Genomic DNA, 17,820 nt, shown 5'->3' on the forward strand with positions numbered 1-17,820 from the left:
ATGCGCAGAAATGTTGCCATCAGTTCCACTAGAAAGACTTGGTGGAAATTGAAGGAGGCAGTAAAAGTCACAAAATCCTATCTAACCTTCCCTTCCCTGAATGCCTGGGAAGAATTCAGGGGCCTCTTGCCTGTGGATGAGGAACCAAACCCTGGAGTGGGCCTGGGTGTGGAGGAGGGACTGCTCTGCCAAACAGTTCATTCTCCAGAATTCAACCTGTTCCCTGACTCAGTGGTGTTTGAAAGCAACTTTGTCCAGGTACTTAGAGGTCACTCAGAATGACACTCCTTGATTTTTCTAAACCTGTTCCCAAGATGAGACCAGGAGAGCCCATCCCTGGGACTGGAGTGAAGTGAGGACAGAGGCAAGGAGTCAGTGAGCTCGCAAGGCCACCCCCATTTGACCCTGACTTTGCAGAGCCCCAGGCAGTTGTCAACCTTGGAAAAGAGCTGGGGTGTTCTCTGCTCTGAGCAGAGGATTTGGTATCTGAATCCCTCAATTTACCTCCCCCGGGCTGTCAGCCCAAAGAAATGAACAAAGAGGCAGTGAAATGAGGTACCCTATAAGGGTTCAGAGCAGAAATGCTGATTGGTGAGAGAATGGGAGCTGGGCTCCGAGACAGACCTGGGCTAACAGTGTGGTCCCTGGCTTTCTCGTCAGTGGGAGTGTCATTATGCAAGTGACCTGCACTCCCTGAGCCCAGTTTCCTCTCTTGTGAAAGAGGTTGGACTGACCTGGTTGTTACATGCAAACACGGGAGGCGAAGGCCTTGTGCAATGGGCACTCGGGGCATTTTTGTTTCCTCACTGGGGTCTCCTCAGGCCTGGGGGAACCCAGAATAAACAGCACTTGGGAGTTGCAAGGGACCTGACTGTGCAGGGAAGGTGCAGGAGATAAGAGGGCCCCTCAAAGAAGGGCCAAAGGACAAGCTTTTCTAAGAAAGGCCAGGAAACAGTATGGGGAGGAATCACAGAAATGTGACACGTCAGGGGACTTCTGGGTTATGGTTCTTGTGGGCAATTGCTAATAGTAGGTAGTGTAAATACTATTATAGTTGTTTAACCAATATATAGGTCCCAACAGTGGTTTCAAACAAGCAAAGATTTTGCCCCCCACCACCAGGGGGCATTTGGTAATGTCTGAAGACATTTTTGAAGGGAGGGGATTGCTACTGGCATCTAGTGGGTAGAAGCCAAGGATTCTGCTAAACTTCCTATAGTGCACGAGAGCCCCCCTCCTCCCCAAACAAAGAATTATCCAGCCCAAAATGTGAATAGTGCCAAGGCTGAGAAATCCTTCCTAAAATAAACTGCCACTGCTGCCAAATACTCAGGCTGCCAAAAAGTGCCCGTGGGGCTGCTTTGCAGGTCAAAAAGGGCAGGAACTGGATAGACATCAACAAAGCCTCCAACACCATGGCCCTTGGGGTAACCTCCTCTGTGCCCTGCCTGCCCCTTCCCAACATCCTCCTCATGGCCAGTGTCAAATGGCACCAGGGGCAGAGCCAAACATGGAACAGACCTTCTACAGCCCCAAACATCATACTGAAGAGGTAAGTGGTACAGCTGGGAACAGGGTGAAGGGTGGCTCCAAAGCAGAGGCTGCTTTGTGGCTAAACTCAAGGTGGGGAGAAGGCAGAGAAGTCATCTGTAGTGACGTTCATCTTGTTAGTCAACAGTAACTCAAGACAAAGGGTGCACTGGAAACATGGAAGCCAAGCAGGGCAGAGGGAGGTATGGATAGTGATGAGGGGCCAGTCAACATGCCCGCTTTCCTTCTCACTGCGCTCTTCCTGCTGAATTTACAGGAGATCTTGCCAGTTTGGGCAGAGAGGCAGGGAGGCAGTGAGGTCTGCAGGTGGAGCATGGATTGGGAGATGCAGGTCCTAATGCTTGGTATGCAACTGGACTTGGATATTTGTTAGTTAACTGCTCATGGCAGTTTTCCTGCTGGTAAAGTGAATGGAACTAAGTCTCACATAAAACTGTGACATGTAGTGGCATCACACGTGTCTGGAATGAAACAGCTCTTTTTGATGTTTGAGCCTCTTCAGATAATTGGTAAGATATCTCAAGAATCTCTAGAAGTCCAAGTCAACCCTTCATTTCCGCATGTTGCCTCAGTGATAAACCTCTCCATTTTGTTCTGGGTGCACCTGTAGCAAGTAGAGCCCAGCCCCTGCTGACTAATATTTGGTCCAAAGCCAGCTCCTTGAACTTCATGCCAGCTAAAATTCAAGGCATTAGATCAATGAATGGACAAGCTGGACAGTGCGGTCAGCTCGGGCAGAGGAGAGTAGTTCCCTTTGTGCTATCAAGAAGGAAATTGAAAAAACTCTATGACCACAGCTGCCTTACTCCTAGGCTATCACTCTCAAGCAGGACCTAGAGAAAACCAGCACGACTATCATGGTAGGGTAGGTGGAGGTTAAAATGCAGACTCCAGGGCCATACCCCAGAGCTACTGAATCTGAGTTTTAGGGTGTGTCTTCAGGTGTCTGCATTTTAACAAGCTCTCCAGGTGAATCTGATCTCCCAAAGTTTGAGCACCAGTGTGCTGAGCACTCCTCTCTCCTACCTGCAAAAGCCTCAGTCCCAAAGGAGAAGCAATAGGGTTATCAACATGTCTTTCCCTTGTGCCTTTAGGATTCTCCCACTGAAGTTTGTGGAGCTCCAGGTCTGTGACCAGCTTCAACGCATCCTGCGGTTGAGAACAATCACTGAGAAGATCTACTACCTAAGGCTCCACCCTGACCATCCTAGGACTGTATTCCACCTCTGGATCCGACTGGTTCAAATTCTGCAGAAGGGCCTGTCCATCACCGCCAAAGACCCTAGGATTCTTGTCACTCACTGTCTGGTACCCAGGAACTGCAACAGCCCTGCAGGAGACTCTCAGGTAAGTGGGCACCATTACAGGCTCCAGCCACGGCCAGAGTTAAGTTGTAGAGCTTAGGTGAGCTGGTAGGTGAGCACCCTTGAAGGCAACCCCTGCCTTAGGACTTTTCTAATCAGTTTTATTGAGGTACAGTTTACAACCATAAAATTCACCCATTGTATGTGTATACACTTCAACACCTTCAGTAAATATATAGAGTTGTGCAACACCACAATCCAATATTAGGACATTTCTGTCACTCTAAAAAATTCCTTTGTGCCCATTTGCAGTCATTCTCTGTTCTGCTTCCTGCCCTAGGCAGCCACTGAGCTGTCTTCAGTCTCTGGAAATACATATTTCTTAGACATTTCATATCAACGGAACCCTACAATATGTAGTCTTTAGTGTCTGGCTTCTTTCACTTAGCTTCATGTTTTTCAAGTTCATTTACATTGTAGCATGGGGCCAACTCTGTGGCAGAGTCACATCAACAATTCATTCTTTTAAATTGCTGAATAGTATTCTATTGTATAGATATACCACATTCATTTATCCATTCACCAGTTGGTGGACATTGTTTTGTTTCCAGTTTTGGGCTATTATGAATAATGCTGCTATGAACATTTGTGTACAAGTTTCTGTATAAACATATGTTTTCATATGTCTTGGGTATATTCCAAGGAATGAAATTCCTGGGTCATATGGAAAGATTATGTTTAACTTTTAAAGAAACTGGCAAACTGTTTTCCAAAGTGGCTGTACCATTTGACATTGTCACAGCAGTGCATGAGGATTTCAGTTTCTCCATATCCTCACCAACATTGGTATTGTCTTGTCTTTTTGACTAAAGGCATTCTACTGGATGTGTAGTAATTTTAATTTTAATTTCCCAAATGGCTAATGATATTGAGCAACTTTTCATGGGTTTATTAGTCATTTCTTCAGTGAAATGCCTATTCAAGTATTTTGCCCATTTTAAAATTGGATTTTGTCTTCTTATTGAGTTGCTAGAGTTCTTTGTATATTCTGGATATAAGACCTTTATCAGATATGTGATTTGCAAATATTTTCTCCCAGTCTGTGAATTGTCTTTTCATTTTTTAAATAGTGTCTTTTGTGGAGCAAAAGTTTTAAATTTTGATTAAGTACAATTTATCAATTTTTTCTTTTATGGACCTGGCAATTGACTTCTCTGTTCAACCCTAAGTCACAAGAATTTTTATCCTTTGTTTTCTTCCAAAGTTTTATGTATTTAGCCCTTACATTGAGGTCTATGATCCACTTTGAGTTACTATTAATGTACTTCCCATTGAATTGCCTTGGCACCTTTGTCAAAAATCAATTGACCATAAATGTAATGATTTATTTCTGGATTCTCAGTTCTGTTCTGTTGATCTGTTTGCCTATTCTTGTGCCATTGCCATGGTGTCTTGATTAATATAGCTTTATAGTAAGTTTTGAAATTGAGTGATGTATGTCTTCCAATTTTGTTCTTTTTCAAATTATTTTGGCTATTTTAGATTCTTTATATTTCCATATAAGTTTTAGGATCAGCTTGTCAATTTCTACAAAATAGCCTGTGGAGTTTTGACAAGGACATGTCAAGTTCATACATCAATTTGGAGAGAATGGATAACTTGACAATATTGAGTTTTCCAATCTGGGAATATGGAATGTTTTTCCATTTATTTGGATCTCCTTTAGTATCTTTTGGTAGTGTTTTTGTAGCTTTCAGCATACAAGTTCTGCTACATTCTTTTGTTAAATGTACTCCTAAGTATTTTATTGTTGCTAATACTATTGTGAATATAATTGTGTTTTCTTAATTTCATGTTTGCATCATTCATTGATAGTATATAGAAATACAATTGGTTTTTGTGTATTATCCTTGTTCGTTAGATGTAGCAAATTTTGTGGATTCATTGGGATTTTCTACACACATTCACGTCATCTACAGATAAAGACAATTTTATTTTGTTTCCAATCTGGATCCGTTTGTTCATTGCCTATTGCCTTAGTTAGAACCTACAGGACAATGTTTAATAGAAGTGGCAAAACCAGGCATCCTTGCCTTGTTCATGATCTTAGGAGAAAAACATTCAATCTTTTAAGTATGATACTAACTGTGGGATTTTTGTAGATGCCCTTTATCAGGTTGAGGAAGTTCCCTTCTATTCTTTGATTATTGACAAGTTTTATCATGAATGGGTATTAGATATTGTCAAGTGCTTTTTCTGCATTTAAGATGATCATGTAGGTTTTCCTTTATTCTATGAAAAGAGTGTATACATGTTAAGTCAACTTTGTGTTCCTGTAATAAATTCCACTTGGTTATGGAGTCTCTAATTCTTTTTACATCTTACTGGAGTTGGTTTGTTAGCAGTTTTCAAAAGATTTTTGCACCTATGTTCATTAGAGTTATTGGTCTGTAGTTTTCTCTCTATGTGAAATCCTGGCTTTGGCATTAGAGTAATACTAACCTTATTGAATGATTTGGGAAGTGTTCCCTCCTCCTCTGTTTTCTGAGTTTGTGAAGAATTGGTACTACTACTTCTTTAAATATTTGATAGAATTCACCAATGGAGCCACCTGGGCCTTTATGCCCCAGGCCCTAGTGTGTGGCATAAAACTGACTTGAGCTATGACATAAACTCCATGCAGGCAGGGATTTTCACGTCTCCTGCACTGCTCTATTGCTAGTACCTGGCATACAGCTGACATCCAATAAATATCAAATGAATGAATGAATAGGAGCAGCATGTGCAGCTGGAGCATCTTTGGGGATCACAGGTAACAGGAAAGAAAGTAATTTAGGTTGTAAAAAGCAGCTCAATATAGGATTTTCTTAGAGAAATTGTTTAAACATTCATTAAGTTTCTACAATAAATATTTTATCTCCCCACATTCAAATAATAATACCCAAGTAGAACATATAAAGTTTATATGAATAGGCTATTCAATAACATATTAAGCGATGTTAATAAGAGTAGATAGATGATCTAAAGTGTTCAATGATGATATTATCCTTAGGGTACCAAAGAATATTTATAACAATACAGGGGCATAACAGATATGGCCTCAAATTGCCTCTCTAAGTAGCAGACATGGCTGCCCAGAATTTGAGTTCCAAGACTTTAGGGTGTGACCATAACTAGAAAAATGAAGAGACCCGAAGGCTTAACCACGTGGCTTTCCTTTCCTCTCCATCTAGTTAACACAGAAGAAACCCCAAGCCTCCGAACCAAGTGAGAACCTCACGCAGCTAATGGCCAAGGGGGAGAATGAGGCCCTCTCTCTGATTTTTGCTGACTTGCACCAGCGAAACCAGTTCAGGTACTTAACTTAAATCAGGCCAGCCTGATATCTCTTCCTGCAGACCCGGTGGTCTGGGCTATAAGGTCCAGAAACCAAGTAGCTTGATTAATGAACAGAGAAAAGGCGTGACATACTGCCACTGAGTATCCAATCTGTCTCCTTGACTTGGGGCAACTTTTTCCCTGTTCTCATTGCCTTGTTCTCCTTCTCCACACAGCAAGCATCATAGACTGGACTCCAGAGGGGGAATTTTATAAAAAATGAAGAGTAGCTCTTCAATAGTAAGAATAAATTAGTAACACAGGTGGAAAAGTAAAACCTAACTTCTGATTCCTAAGAAGGGTAAATCCCCAAGTCACAAAACTTCTCCTTCCAGGCAACATTCAAGGCTCAAATTCCTAATCCTACAGAGAAATGACCAAACCATTGTTTAAAATGTTGGCTACTCCTTGAGTTCATTTACCTACTCATCTGGCCTCCGCCTGGGCATTATGGAGCTTCTGTGGTTATTTTCTAAATGTATAATCTGTTCTGGAAAGCACCATTGTACAGGCCTATCTTCTGTTTGTCTGAGGAAATGTCCCTGTATGTACAAATGACTTGGGATGGAGTCTTAAAACTGATTGGTATGAGACAGAAGTTAAAGCACTTAGATTATAGAGCACCACCATCAGAGGGCAAAGATAAAGCAGGAACAAGGGTCCTAGTGAGTTTGATTTGTGGTCTGAAAGAAAAGGGAGAACAGAAATGAATGAGTAAATGCCAGCAGAAGAGAAAGATGAGACTTTTTTCACAATAGGAACTAGCAACTCTGAGGCAAAACAAAAAAGCTTCTTTCTGTGTGCTGCCAGGAAGCTGAAAACTAGTAGAGTCAGAGGAGGCAATTTGTTATAGTAGTTAAGAGCTCACCCAGATCTGGGCCCAAGTTACTACTAAAACTGTAAGCACTTGGGCACATCGCATAACTTCTCTGGGCCTCAGTTTTCCTATCTGTACAATGTAAATTATGATAGTGCCAACCTCATCCAGATATTTTAAGGATTAAATGAGCCCATATACATCAAGTAATTGGCATGCTCCTCAGCGGATTTAGAGGCAGATATAAATAACCTCTCAATAAATGTTAACTTGCATTATTAACTCTAACTTGGGCTGAATGTAGAAAAATGTTAACACAAGCAAAAGACTTATCAGTTGCCTGCTGTTAAAGAATTTGTACTGGAGAGAAGACAAGTAGTAATTTTACAGCATCTTACTACGCAGATGGACAGTGACTGTGAAGGGGTATGTGGGGGGGACTTGGTGAAGGGGGGAACCTAGTAAACATAATGTTCTTTCTGTAATTGTAGATTAATGATACCAAAATAAAAATTTTAAAAAAAGAATTTGTACTGGGAGTTGTCCCTTTGTATTTCATATAGAGATCTGTAATTAAGAAATTTCTGGGTAAGATGTCATATCGCTAAGTTGGAGTGCTCTGGACTCTAATAGAGCATGACATGTTGAAGCAACTTTTTGTTAAATGTTAAATCACGTTGCAAATGTTAAATCTCAAAATGTTAAATCATGGATTTTAAAAAATTACTATATAAAGGACAGCTTCTGTTTATATTCATTGGCCACGATTCAGTCATATGGCCATACCTAGCTGCAAGGGAGGCTGGGAGATGTATTCTTCATCTACATTGCCATGCGCCCAACACAAAATTAGACACTGTGCCCCTGAAGGAGAGAGAAGAAGGGATACGTGGGGCTTACTGACCGTCAGCTTTTTATATCTCCAAAAGGTCGGAGAATATTAAGACCTGAAGGAGAAATAGGTACTAGCTAGATAAAGGGTGGAGAAAGCTGTGCAGGTTAAGGGAACAAACGAGTCTAAGACGGAGGCTTCACCCTGAGGAAGAAGCTGGGGTAAGTTTAGAGAAAGGCAAGGAAGGCCAATGGGGAAGAGGTGGCAGAGGTGTAAGGACATAAGTACAAGTGGGCAGGGGTCAAGATAGGGCTTGGGAAGCCATGTGAATGAATTTAGACTTGAAGTGTAATGGGAACCTTAGCAGCATTTAAAACTGGAAGTGACATGATCCAATTTACATTTTGAAAAGGTCATGCTGGCTGTTGCAGTGACAGTGGCATTGAAGAGAGGGAAAGGAAGTGTAGAGAGAGCCACCTGGAAGCTATGGCAACCTGGTCTGGGCTGTCATGCACAAAATGATCAGAGGGATGCAAGAAATAGGGAAAAATTAATTTATAATTCACTATTATTGCAATAATTGCTTTGTACCTATAGTTTTTTCTCTTTAATTTGCCAGAAAGAAGCCCCAAGTGATGGTTTTTCTCCTCATTCAGGCAGTTTCTAGTCTGGTTGCAATTAAATCAGTTTTTACACATTGGCAACAACATGCACCTAACAGAAAATAAACTACTGGCTGAGACACAGGACCAAACAGATGGAGTCACGCCCACTCCCCTCAGCAAAACCAGCAGCAAGGGTTCTGCTTGCTGCCCCCACCCCACCCGTCCCCATCCCCCTTCCCTATTTTTTCTTCTGGTACTTTAATCTGCGTCACACTCACCCAATATAGCCACAGCTGGCCTTTTTCATATTTATATCTGCCTCTAAAGCTTTTGTGTCAAGAAAAATATAACTAGAAACAAAATTTGAAATGAAAGTTTCATGCTCTGTTCTTTTCCTTTTGACCTTCATTTCCTTGATCCTGAAGTGGCTGGAGCTCTAGGAGCAGCAAAGAGACAAAGACCAAAAAGGACAGCTCAGGTAAGGGAGGGCACAGGGCGCCATGTGGGAGAACTCTCTGCTCTGCTGATCTAGGAGGAAGATCCCCTTCAGCTCCCCACCCCAGCTTTCCTGCTTATGTCAGGATCACAATCACCCTTCCATACCTTGGTTTGAGTTTCTTGAGGCTCTCTGGCCGCCAGAGTCTATTTGGCACCAAATCCTACCCATTTCTTTCTTTGAAATGTTTATTGTATTCTCCATTTCTGTCCCCACAGATCCTTTCCTAGTCCACCTTATCACCTCATGTCTGGACCACAACAGTTATCTTCCTCCAGTTTGTTCTTTTATTCATTCAAAAAGATGCTTTGAGTTGAGCACTTGGTAAGTGCCAAACACAGTTGAAGCCTTTGGAGTTACACTGAAGAAAGAAACAGTACCCCCACCCCTTTAAGGGATTTATAATTTGGTGGAGTCAGATGGGTAAATCCTCAAGTTCAACACTTCTCCTTCCAGGCAACATTCAAGGCTCAAGCCTTGGGTGCCACAGGAACACAAAGATGGGGTCCCTCATTCCTCCCAAGAAGCCACCCTGGAGGGCCTGGGGTCTGGGCTGAGTCACAGGGGATGAGTATGAATGGGCTGGCCAAAGCAAATGAGGCAGGGCATTCTCGGAAGAGACACAGAGTCTGTGTGAGAGAGCATTGCACATTCTGGAAGCAGTAGCCAATTCCCTATTTATTTCCAGGTTCTAGTTTACCCCAAATCCACTCACCTTCACACGCACGTCCCTGTATAAACTCCCCTCCCCCACAGCCCATCCCTCCTGATCACTTTCTCTTCCTCAAACAGGAACCCCCACCTCATCATCTCTCTACTGCTCTGATCAAACCTTAGCTATTCTTCCCATACCTTATTCATCTCCCCTCTGCTCCCCTCTTCCTGAAGCTCTACTCTCAATCCTGCCTATTCCTCCAGTACACCTCACAATACCTTCCTGCCCAGACTAATCTTGCCTTGGTTAAACCTCTTTTATTTTATACTTTAATTGTTTCTTAGGTTTAAGTCTTGTTTCTTTAACATTACTAAATTTTTTTATGCCCCTGAATTGTCTACTACAGCAAGCAAGGGCTGGGAACATAACAGGAGTTCAAGAACATCTGTGCACCACAACCACTAATAAATTACTCCTCCAAACTGGCTCAGGAGGCAGCCAGAATATCACATTATATTAGGGATTTAGAGGACTACATAAATCCCAGGGGAGCTCTGCCAATTTACATCCAAACCAGGGATTACAGCTCGTATGTCTGCAGGTGGCTATAAATGGGCAAAGAATCTAGGTGTCATGGATGTAAGAAATGTTTGACTTTTCTCTCAGTTCTATTGTATGTAAAACAATAGCTGGACTGACACTTGGTTTCAGCACTGAGGAGACAATAGGGAGTGGTGAGACAGTGGCAATGAGAAACAGAAGGTTTCGATTAAGGCTTCAATTAATTGTTGTCATGCCGAAACATGGGCCTGGTATTGCCAGATACTCTGATTTTTCAAGAAAAGCCAAAACTCTGAATTTTTATGTGACATACTCCCTGCCTCATTAAAAAACTAAAGCACAATATAGACCAAAACTTAGTAGGCAGACAAAATATATCTGCAGACTGAATTCAGCCTGCAGGCTGCCAGTTCACAGCCCTGTTCTAAATGATGAGTAGAGCTGATGCTGGCCCACATTTTCTCCAAGTCTATGATTGCTTTCTCATGCTGTGTGACTGATAATACAATATGATTCATCAATGTTTTTATACACACATTCAATCTCACACATATACACACACACAGACACAAAACATACCCCATGAGATTGAGGTTGAAGAAGACAGCAATAGAGAATATTTCAAACTTATTTCTAGGACTGAGAAAACAGAATTTCACAGGAGATCTGGTGTCATGGGCACTACCACTCCCAGGATGCCCCAAGGCTGATTTCCATTAATCAGTCCAGGATGTGCTCAGGACGCTTCTCTTTCCTTGGGGCTGAGGGAAGCCCTCTTTTCTCTCTGGGCCAGGTAGCATACCCTTTCAGTTTGGAAGGGCAGTTACACCCCAGTTTCTTGGAATTTTTGGATGAGAAGAGAGTGTACCAAAGCTTGGAAAAACCAGTGTCCCAAAGCTTGCCTAGGTGGCTGAATCTTTCAACTGCCCATCAGGTCCTGGTATGGCCTATTGCAGTGCTTCTCAAACTTTAATGTGCAAACAGTTCCCTGGGGACCTTGTTAAAGTGCACATTCTGATTCAGTGGGTTAGGGTGGACCTGAGACTGTGTACTTCTCCCAGGAGAAACATGCTCCCAAGAGATGCCAAAGCTGGGGGCTGCGAGCCACCCCTTGAGTAGCTGAAGCCAAGTGGACCAAGAACAGGCTCTGGCTTCCAGCCATCTGGGTTCAAGGCTATTGCCAGTTTGGCTAGCTAAATCTCCTGGGGAAATTCACTTGATTAACCTCTCCAAGTCGCGTTGGTTCCCTTCTTTTACCCGCACTGCCTTCACACAATGTAGTGCCAAAAACATGGGCCCTGTTGCCTGGCTGCCTAGGTTCAAATTCTGGCTCTGCCTCCTCATTAGGTGACATGGGTGAGTTAGTTCACCTCACTGGGCTTCAGATTCTTCATCTATAAAATGGGGACTACGGCAGCAGTGACCTGTCGGCATTGTTGTGAGGATTAAAAGAGCATGAATGCATGGAATTGATGGGAACAGTGTCTAGCCTATAATAAGCACCCCACAAATACTGGCTGCATTCTCTGAGAGTGCTCTGTGAATTACAGTACAGATGCATTCCTTTTTGACCTAGAAAAAGATACTCCCGCTGAAGACTGCATCCCTTGCACCAGCGACTTCAGTTGGAGAGATTCATTCACTTACACCGAGTGGGAAAGAGAGAACCCCTCTGGGCTGCAGACGCTTTCACTCCTCAGCACTCTGGCAGCCTCCTCAGGGCTGCAGCTGGCCCCATGCATAAGTACGGACAGGGGATTCATCCAGCTGCTCTGATGGGACAGGCCTGGATTCCACCTCAGGCCTAGAGTCCTTGGGGAGGGATTCCACAAGGCTGTTGGGTGGGAGTGGGAGTGCCACCCACCTTAACCCTCTTATTTCCCTGTTTTTTACCTCCAATGGGGCTGGCAGAAATCCCAAGTGTGGCACCTCCAGAGCCACCAGAGGCGATGAGAGTCCCTGCCAGCAGCTCTGAAGGGATGGCGATGGGGCTGACCCTTCCTGCTGTGGCTAGAGCTGCTCCCTCCCTGCTGGGGTGGCATGGGGGTTGCCGAGCTCCTGTGGGCTCTTTCTCTGAGGCAGTGGGGAGCTGGCTCTCCCCTTTCCCTTCCAGAGCTCTTGGGGTGCTCCAACCTTCTGCAACAGAGAGTGAGAAGAAGCTAGGCCAGGAGGAGGGGGAGGGTGTCAAACTTCAGTGGGGTCCAACCCTTATATTTCCACACTCCAGGGCTCGCCCATCTACCCGCTACTCATTTAACAAACATTCATTAAGTACTTCCTATGTGCCTATGTCTGACCAGAGATAGATCCCCAAAAAGGTAGGAGTGGTTTATGTTTTCTAAAATAAAATATGAAAAAACCACTCAGTCTTACAAGATACCTGTTATAAATGACAATTTTAAAAATTGACATCAGTATCTATTTGCCCCCAGAAGAGCATTTTAGGCAAGTTATACATATCTTATTGAACATTTTTCTTTTCTACACTAACAGGAAATTATATTTGAGCCTTTTCTCACACCAGGAAGAATCTACGCAGACCTCATCAACACCACTCTGCAGCATTCAGCTTTCAGAGGGATTCTGTCTGGATAGAGGGGAGGAGAAAGCTGCAACTAAGAAAAAACTAGAATTATCTTGTGCTGACAACATAGCTTTTCCTTGGAGAACCATTTGGGAGTGGGCTCCAGATGAGAACCTTATTTCAGCATTATTCCCATATATAACTTTGCTTCCCCACCACCGCACATCACGGCACCTCCCCTCCACCCCACCACCACCAGGGTGGGCACAAGACAACGTGGCTTTTGGAAGGGCCGGGACCAAGAGATGGAGAGAAGGAACGGAGGAGAAGCAGGACCACAGGAGAGGTGGAAGAGAGCGTGGAGGTGAAGGCGAAGGTGGAGGGAGGAAGTCAGAGAAGAGGGGAGACACAGAAAGGTGGTAACAGACACTTGGGAGAGAAGCTGAAGAGGAAAGAGAAGAAATACACCACTGAGAGGCGCCTCATCAAGCTTCTACTTATCAGATTTAAAACTTGAAAGTAAGGCCATATACAAAAAAAGAAATGTGTTTTTGTTTCTGTTCTGGACAAGTATGAGGGGTCAGAAATGAATTCCAGCCAAGGGCCTCTCCTTAAATTTCCCTTTCTGCCGGTTTTTCTTGTCAGTCCCTCTTTTCTGATTCAAGCTTTGGAGCGTCTTCTGTAGCACATTCCCTAACTTGGACTTTACAGTCCGGCCCTGGTGTTCTAAATGGAGGTCTGGGTTTGAGGCTTCAGAAAGGTTCCTGCAGGAGGTAGTAAGACAAGGTGTTTATAAGGGGAATTTTTCTTCTGAGTTCACACTTTCTAAGTATGCTATTGTCTCAGCCCTATAAACACTGGTTCAATTTATTTTGTGTATGACACCCCCTCGAATTGTCAACATACCTTGCTAGTACTTACTAAATTAGCTATTCCAAAGAGAAGAGATACAGGCTCAAAGTACAAGTAAATCATAGGTTCATAATCAAAAGAGTCAGTAAGTGTCTGTCAGATGGACCATAGACTGGTCCCTTTGTTTGAAATGCACAAATTTCACGTTCATAAAAGCCAGACTAATGAGTGTTTTAGAAAACTGCCCAACCTTCCAATTAGAAGGCTTTTTTATCCAAAAAAAAATATCTTGCTTTGATTTACAATATCCTAGAGGGGCTTTTTCTTCACCGAAGTGGTTTTCAAACTGAAACGGCTGGAGAGCTAAAACATAAACCCCTGAATCACCATCACTCTTTTCAGTGATGTTTTATGTCCTAACTCTGGGTGATTTCAACATCTGCATAGATGATCTTTCCTGGCCACTGTCCCTTGAACTGCTGCCCAGTGATTCTGTCCTCCACCTTCCCCAGCCACTGACTCCCCTGATTGTACTCCAGAGTTTGTTAAGGACCTGTACCCCACCCCATTGTTCCCTCTTTCCAGTTATACTGTGTCCCATCTTTCCCTCTGAGCCAAATAATCCTTTGACCCCACCAATCCTGCCATCTATTGCTCCTTCTGGGTTTTCACTGTCCCTCCAGCCTAGATTCCATGACCAGTCATTATTATCACTCCCTTGCATGTGCCCTCAACTCCTCTGTGTTTCTTCCACTTTTTTGTATTCACTTGGCTGAGTCTAACTCTCCCCCAAGTCCATGCCTGCACCATGCCAGTAAACTTGCCTTTAGAAAATCACATGACAAACTCACCAGTCTCACCTTAAAGTCATAGCTCAAGCTTCAAGAGGGTCCTTAATGTTGCCTGGAGATCACACTATGTTCCCTTGTCTGTTCTCTTTGCTGAATGGCTATTTCACAACTTTTCTTTCCTCAAACCCCCAGTGCCACTGAGAACAGAGAAGCAATTGACAAAGAACTCCAAGCTCTCACCACCATGTCTGCCAGTTATGTGGAACCAGATCCACAGATCTAGTTTCTCTCCTTGTTACTAGGAAGAACTGTCTCCACTCTAAGCTAAGTCCCCTTTTTTTTAGATCCTGTCCCATCTCATCTACTCAAGGACATTCCTCCAGCAACTTTCCCTTCTTTTTCCAACATCGATTTCTTCCTCACTCCTAGATCCTTTCCATCAGCAACAAACAAGCTGGTATTTCTCCTAAACATATTATTTCTTCCATTTAAAAAAGGACAAAAAAAAACTTCTCTTGGTCTCTCTGTCCCATTTTTGTCCAACCCTAAATAATAAAAATGGATTTCCTCCCCATTTTCTCTTGAACCCCTCCAGTAAGTTTTTGTACCCACTACCCCACCAAACTGGATTCCTACATTGCTAAAGCCAATGGCCAATCAGTTCTCATCTCACTGTTTGCAGCATGTCACTTATTTAATTAGTCTGTCAACACCCCTCCACCATGTCCAAACATCAGAACTTTCCATGATTCTGTCATTGGGTCTTTTCTATTCAAAACCAATGTTTTCATACCACACATTACCCATTACTCACGAATCCATATGTCTACTCCAGGATGCTGAACTCCACAGATATATACCCAACTGCCTACTTGACACCTCCATTTGAATATCTAATAGTCATCCTAACATGTCCAAAACTAGTCTTCCAACATTATCCCTCAAGATTTGCTCCCCACAAGGTCTTCTCTATCCTAGTAAATGGCAGCTCCATTTTTCTACTTGCTCAAAACCCTGGAGTCATCCTTTATTCCTCTGTTTCTCTCCACCCCATTTCCAACCTATCAAGGGTCCTTTTAGACTACTTTCAAGATATATGTAGCATCTGACACTTCTGCTTCCACTGCTACCAGGACCAAGCCATTATTACCACCTGGATTGTTGCAAAAGGCGCTGAGTGGGCAGCTTGTTTCTAATCTTACTCTCTTTGGGCTAATGTGACCCATTTAAAATCTATGTCATTTTTCAAAACTTTCCAATGGCTTCCCATCTGTACTAGTTAAGGTAATGCTAACTCTGTTAGACATATGTTATGCCAATAAGTCAATGGCATAAAATAACCAAAAGAAGTTCTCATTTCTCACAAAAAATCCAAAAAGTGTGTTCAGTAAGTGGCTCTTTAACAGGAACCTGGGCTCCTTTCATCTTATGATTTGACATCTGCACTACACAGCTTCTAAGGTTGCCACAGAAAGACATAGAACTTGGAGAATGGCACCTGGCAGTTTTTTATGGCCAGTCCTGGAAGTAATGGACATCATTTCTGCCTGTCTTCCTTTGGCCAGAGCTCAGTCACAGGGCTACACTGCAAGAGAGCTGGGAAATGTAGTATAGTTGTGTTCACAGGATGAAAAATAAACAGTGTGGTAAGTAGCCATTCTCTTCCATGCCATCTCACTCAGAGTAAAAGCAAATGTCCTTACAATGGTCTAAAGGCCCTGCACAGTGTCCCTCCCTCCCTCCATCACTGTTACTACCTCTCTGACTTCATGTTCTCGACTCTCCTCAGTTACTGCTCTCCAACCACACTGGCTTCTCAAACCAAGCGTGAGTCAGCTCAGGATCCTTGCCCTGCTGTTCCCTTTTCCTGGAATGTCATTCACCCCCTTTAGATGTTCACTCCCATGTCATCCTCTTCATGAGGCTTCCCTGGGCACCCTTTCTAAGATTGCAACACTGCTCCTGATAGTCTCAATACTCCCTTTCCTCATTTCCTGTCTTATTTTATTCCTTTTTTTTTTTATACCCATCACCATCTGTCATTCTATGTCTTTTGCTTTTATTTTGTTTATTGTCTTCATACCTGAATATAAGCACCATGAGAGATCAGTTCTGTTCACTGTTGTATCTCTAGTGCCTGCAACAGTGTGTGGCACACACGAAACAATACATTCATTTGTGCACTGAACACTCAGTGGCACCATACGAGCAGGGTTGAGATGGTTAGAGAAGAGCACCAGCCTTTGGGGGTGACATCCCTATACCTGCCACAGTCCTTCAGTGCTTCTCTCAGAGATAGGATCCAGGGCTAGATGGGCCTTAGGAGCAGCTAAGGTGACGTTTCTTGTGTCACCCCTCAAGTCCTTTTCCTCCTCTACCTGCCTACCTCTGGGGCTCCCGTGAGGCCTGATGGACTTTTCTTCTTTTTGAGAAAACTCATTTGTTCTAATGGCTTCATGAGCTGCCTCCTGGCCAATGGCCCTTATAAGTATCTCCTCCAGCGTAGCAGCCCTTTCTTTTTAGATGTTCTGCCATCACCTTAGACTTACCATGTCTTGAATTTAACTCATTTCCCTCGTCTTCCTCTCATCCAGTTCATTCTCCCAGTTTCCTATGATTAAAACTAAGCTTTTGATTGCTCCTTCATTTCTTTCATCCAAGCAGTCACCAAGTCAAGGACTTGTTATTTCCAGTTTCAAAAATTCTTTTAGATAAGTATTCGTTTCCATTTCCCTTGCTCTGACTAGGCCAAATCCTTAACAACGCAGGGAATCTCAGGATTGGAGGGCCCCATCTCTGGCAGAGTTCCACTATTTTATCCAGCCTCCTCTGGGACACTTCCAAGATAGGTGGCTCTCTCACTAGGCTCCTCGAGGGCTGGGACCATGTCCTTTTCACTGTGGGATCACCTAACACAGTGCCTGACTTCAAGGAGGTATTTTAAATATAGTTTTAAAAATACTTTCTCATGCAGCCTTTGTATAGTTAATCATATTAAAAGATGCATCTCCCTGAAAGAACCACTTTTAATCTCATTCCACCTTCCATGTAGGCACAAGCTTAGAAACCTTCAGAAAGCTTAGAAATGAAGGCCCACAATTCCCACGGCCTTCAGCTCAGGCTCCTCAGATTGTTAGGACTTTCCATTGCCAAGAGAAACATCTGTTTTCCCTCATGACCCACCCCCACCGGCGTATCTTTTGTCCCTCCCTCATCCCCTAACCAACCTGAGAATTTACCTCCCACTCTGTCCCCCACTTGTCCTTGTTCCTGTTATTCCTTTTACTGAATAGTGCATTCAGGAATTCTTTAATCTAACCTGAGTCATCTCTTCTTGAGAACCCTCTCTGGCTACCACCAAAGGGTCACTGTCACTCCATTGGCTGAATTCTCAGAGCATTCATTGTCAACCTCTAGGAGCATAAAAGTAAACTAACTTGCTTTGAATATAACC

At 43.3% G+C, this 17,820-nt stretch overlaps 1 protein-coding gene across 1 annotated transcript in view; it reads left to right on the forward strand.

The window, feature by feature from the left end:
* The window catches only part of GARIN1B (golgi associated RAB2 interactor 1B), a 19,094-nt gene continuing 1,274 nt past the window's right edge, over nt 1-17,820 (forward strand). The window contains exons 1-6 of the mRNA XM_057504975.1: nt 1-258; nt 1,368-1,552; nt 2,646-2,898; nt 6,089-6,210; nt 8,928-8,965; nt 11,776-11,943. Of these exons, the coding sequence (XP_057360958.1) occupies nt 1-258; nt 1,368-1,552; nt 2,646-2,898; nt 6,089-6,210; nt 8,928-8,965; nt 11,776-11,943 (1,024 nt within the window). The remainder of the gene's footprint in view (nt 259-1,367; nt 1,553-2,645; nt 2,899-6,088; nt 6,211-8,927; nt 8,966-11,775; nt 11,944-17,820) is intronic.

This window comes from Manis pentadactyla, chromosome 7, assembly GCF_030020395.1.
Source record: "Manis pentadactyla isolate mManPen7 chromosome 7, mManPen7.hap1, whole genome shotgun sequence".
Classification (NCBI taxonomy): domain Eukaryota; kingdom Metazoa; phylum Chordata; class Mammalia; order Pholidota; family Manidae; genus Manis; species Manis pentadactyla.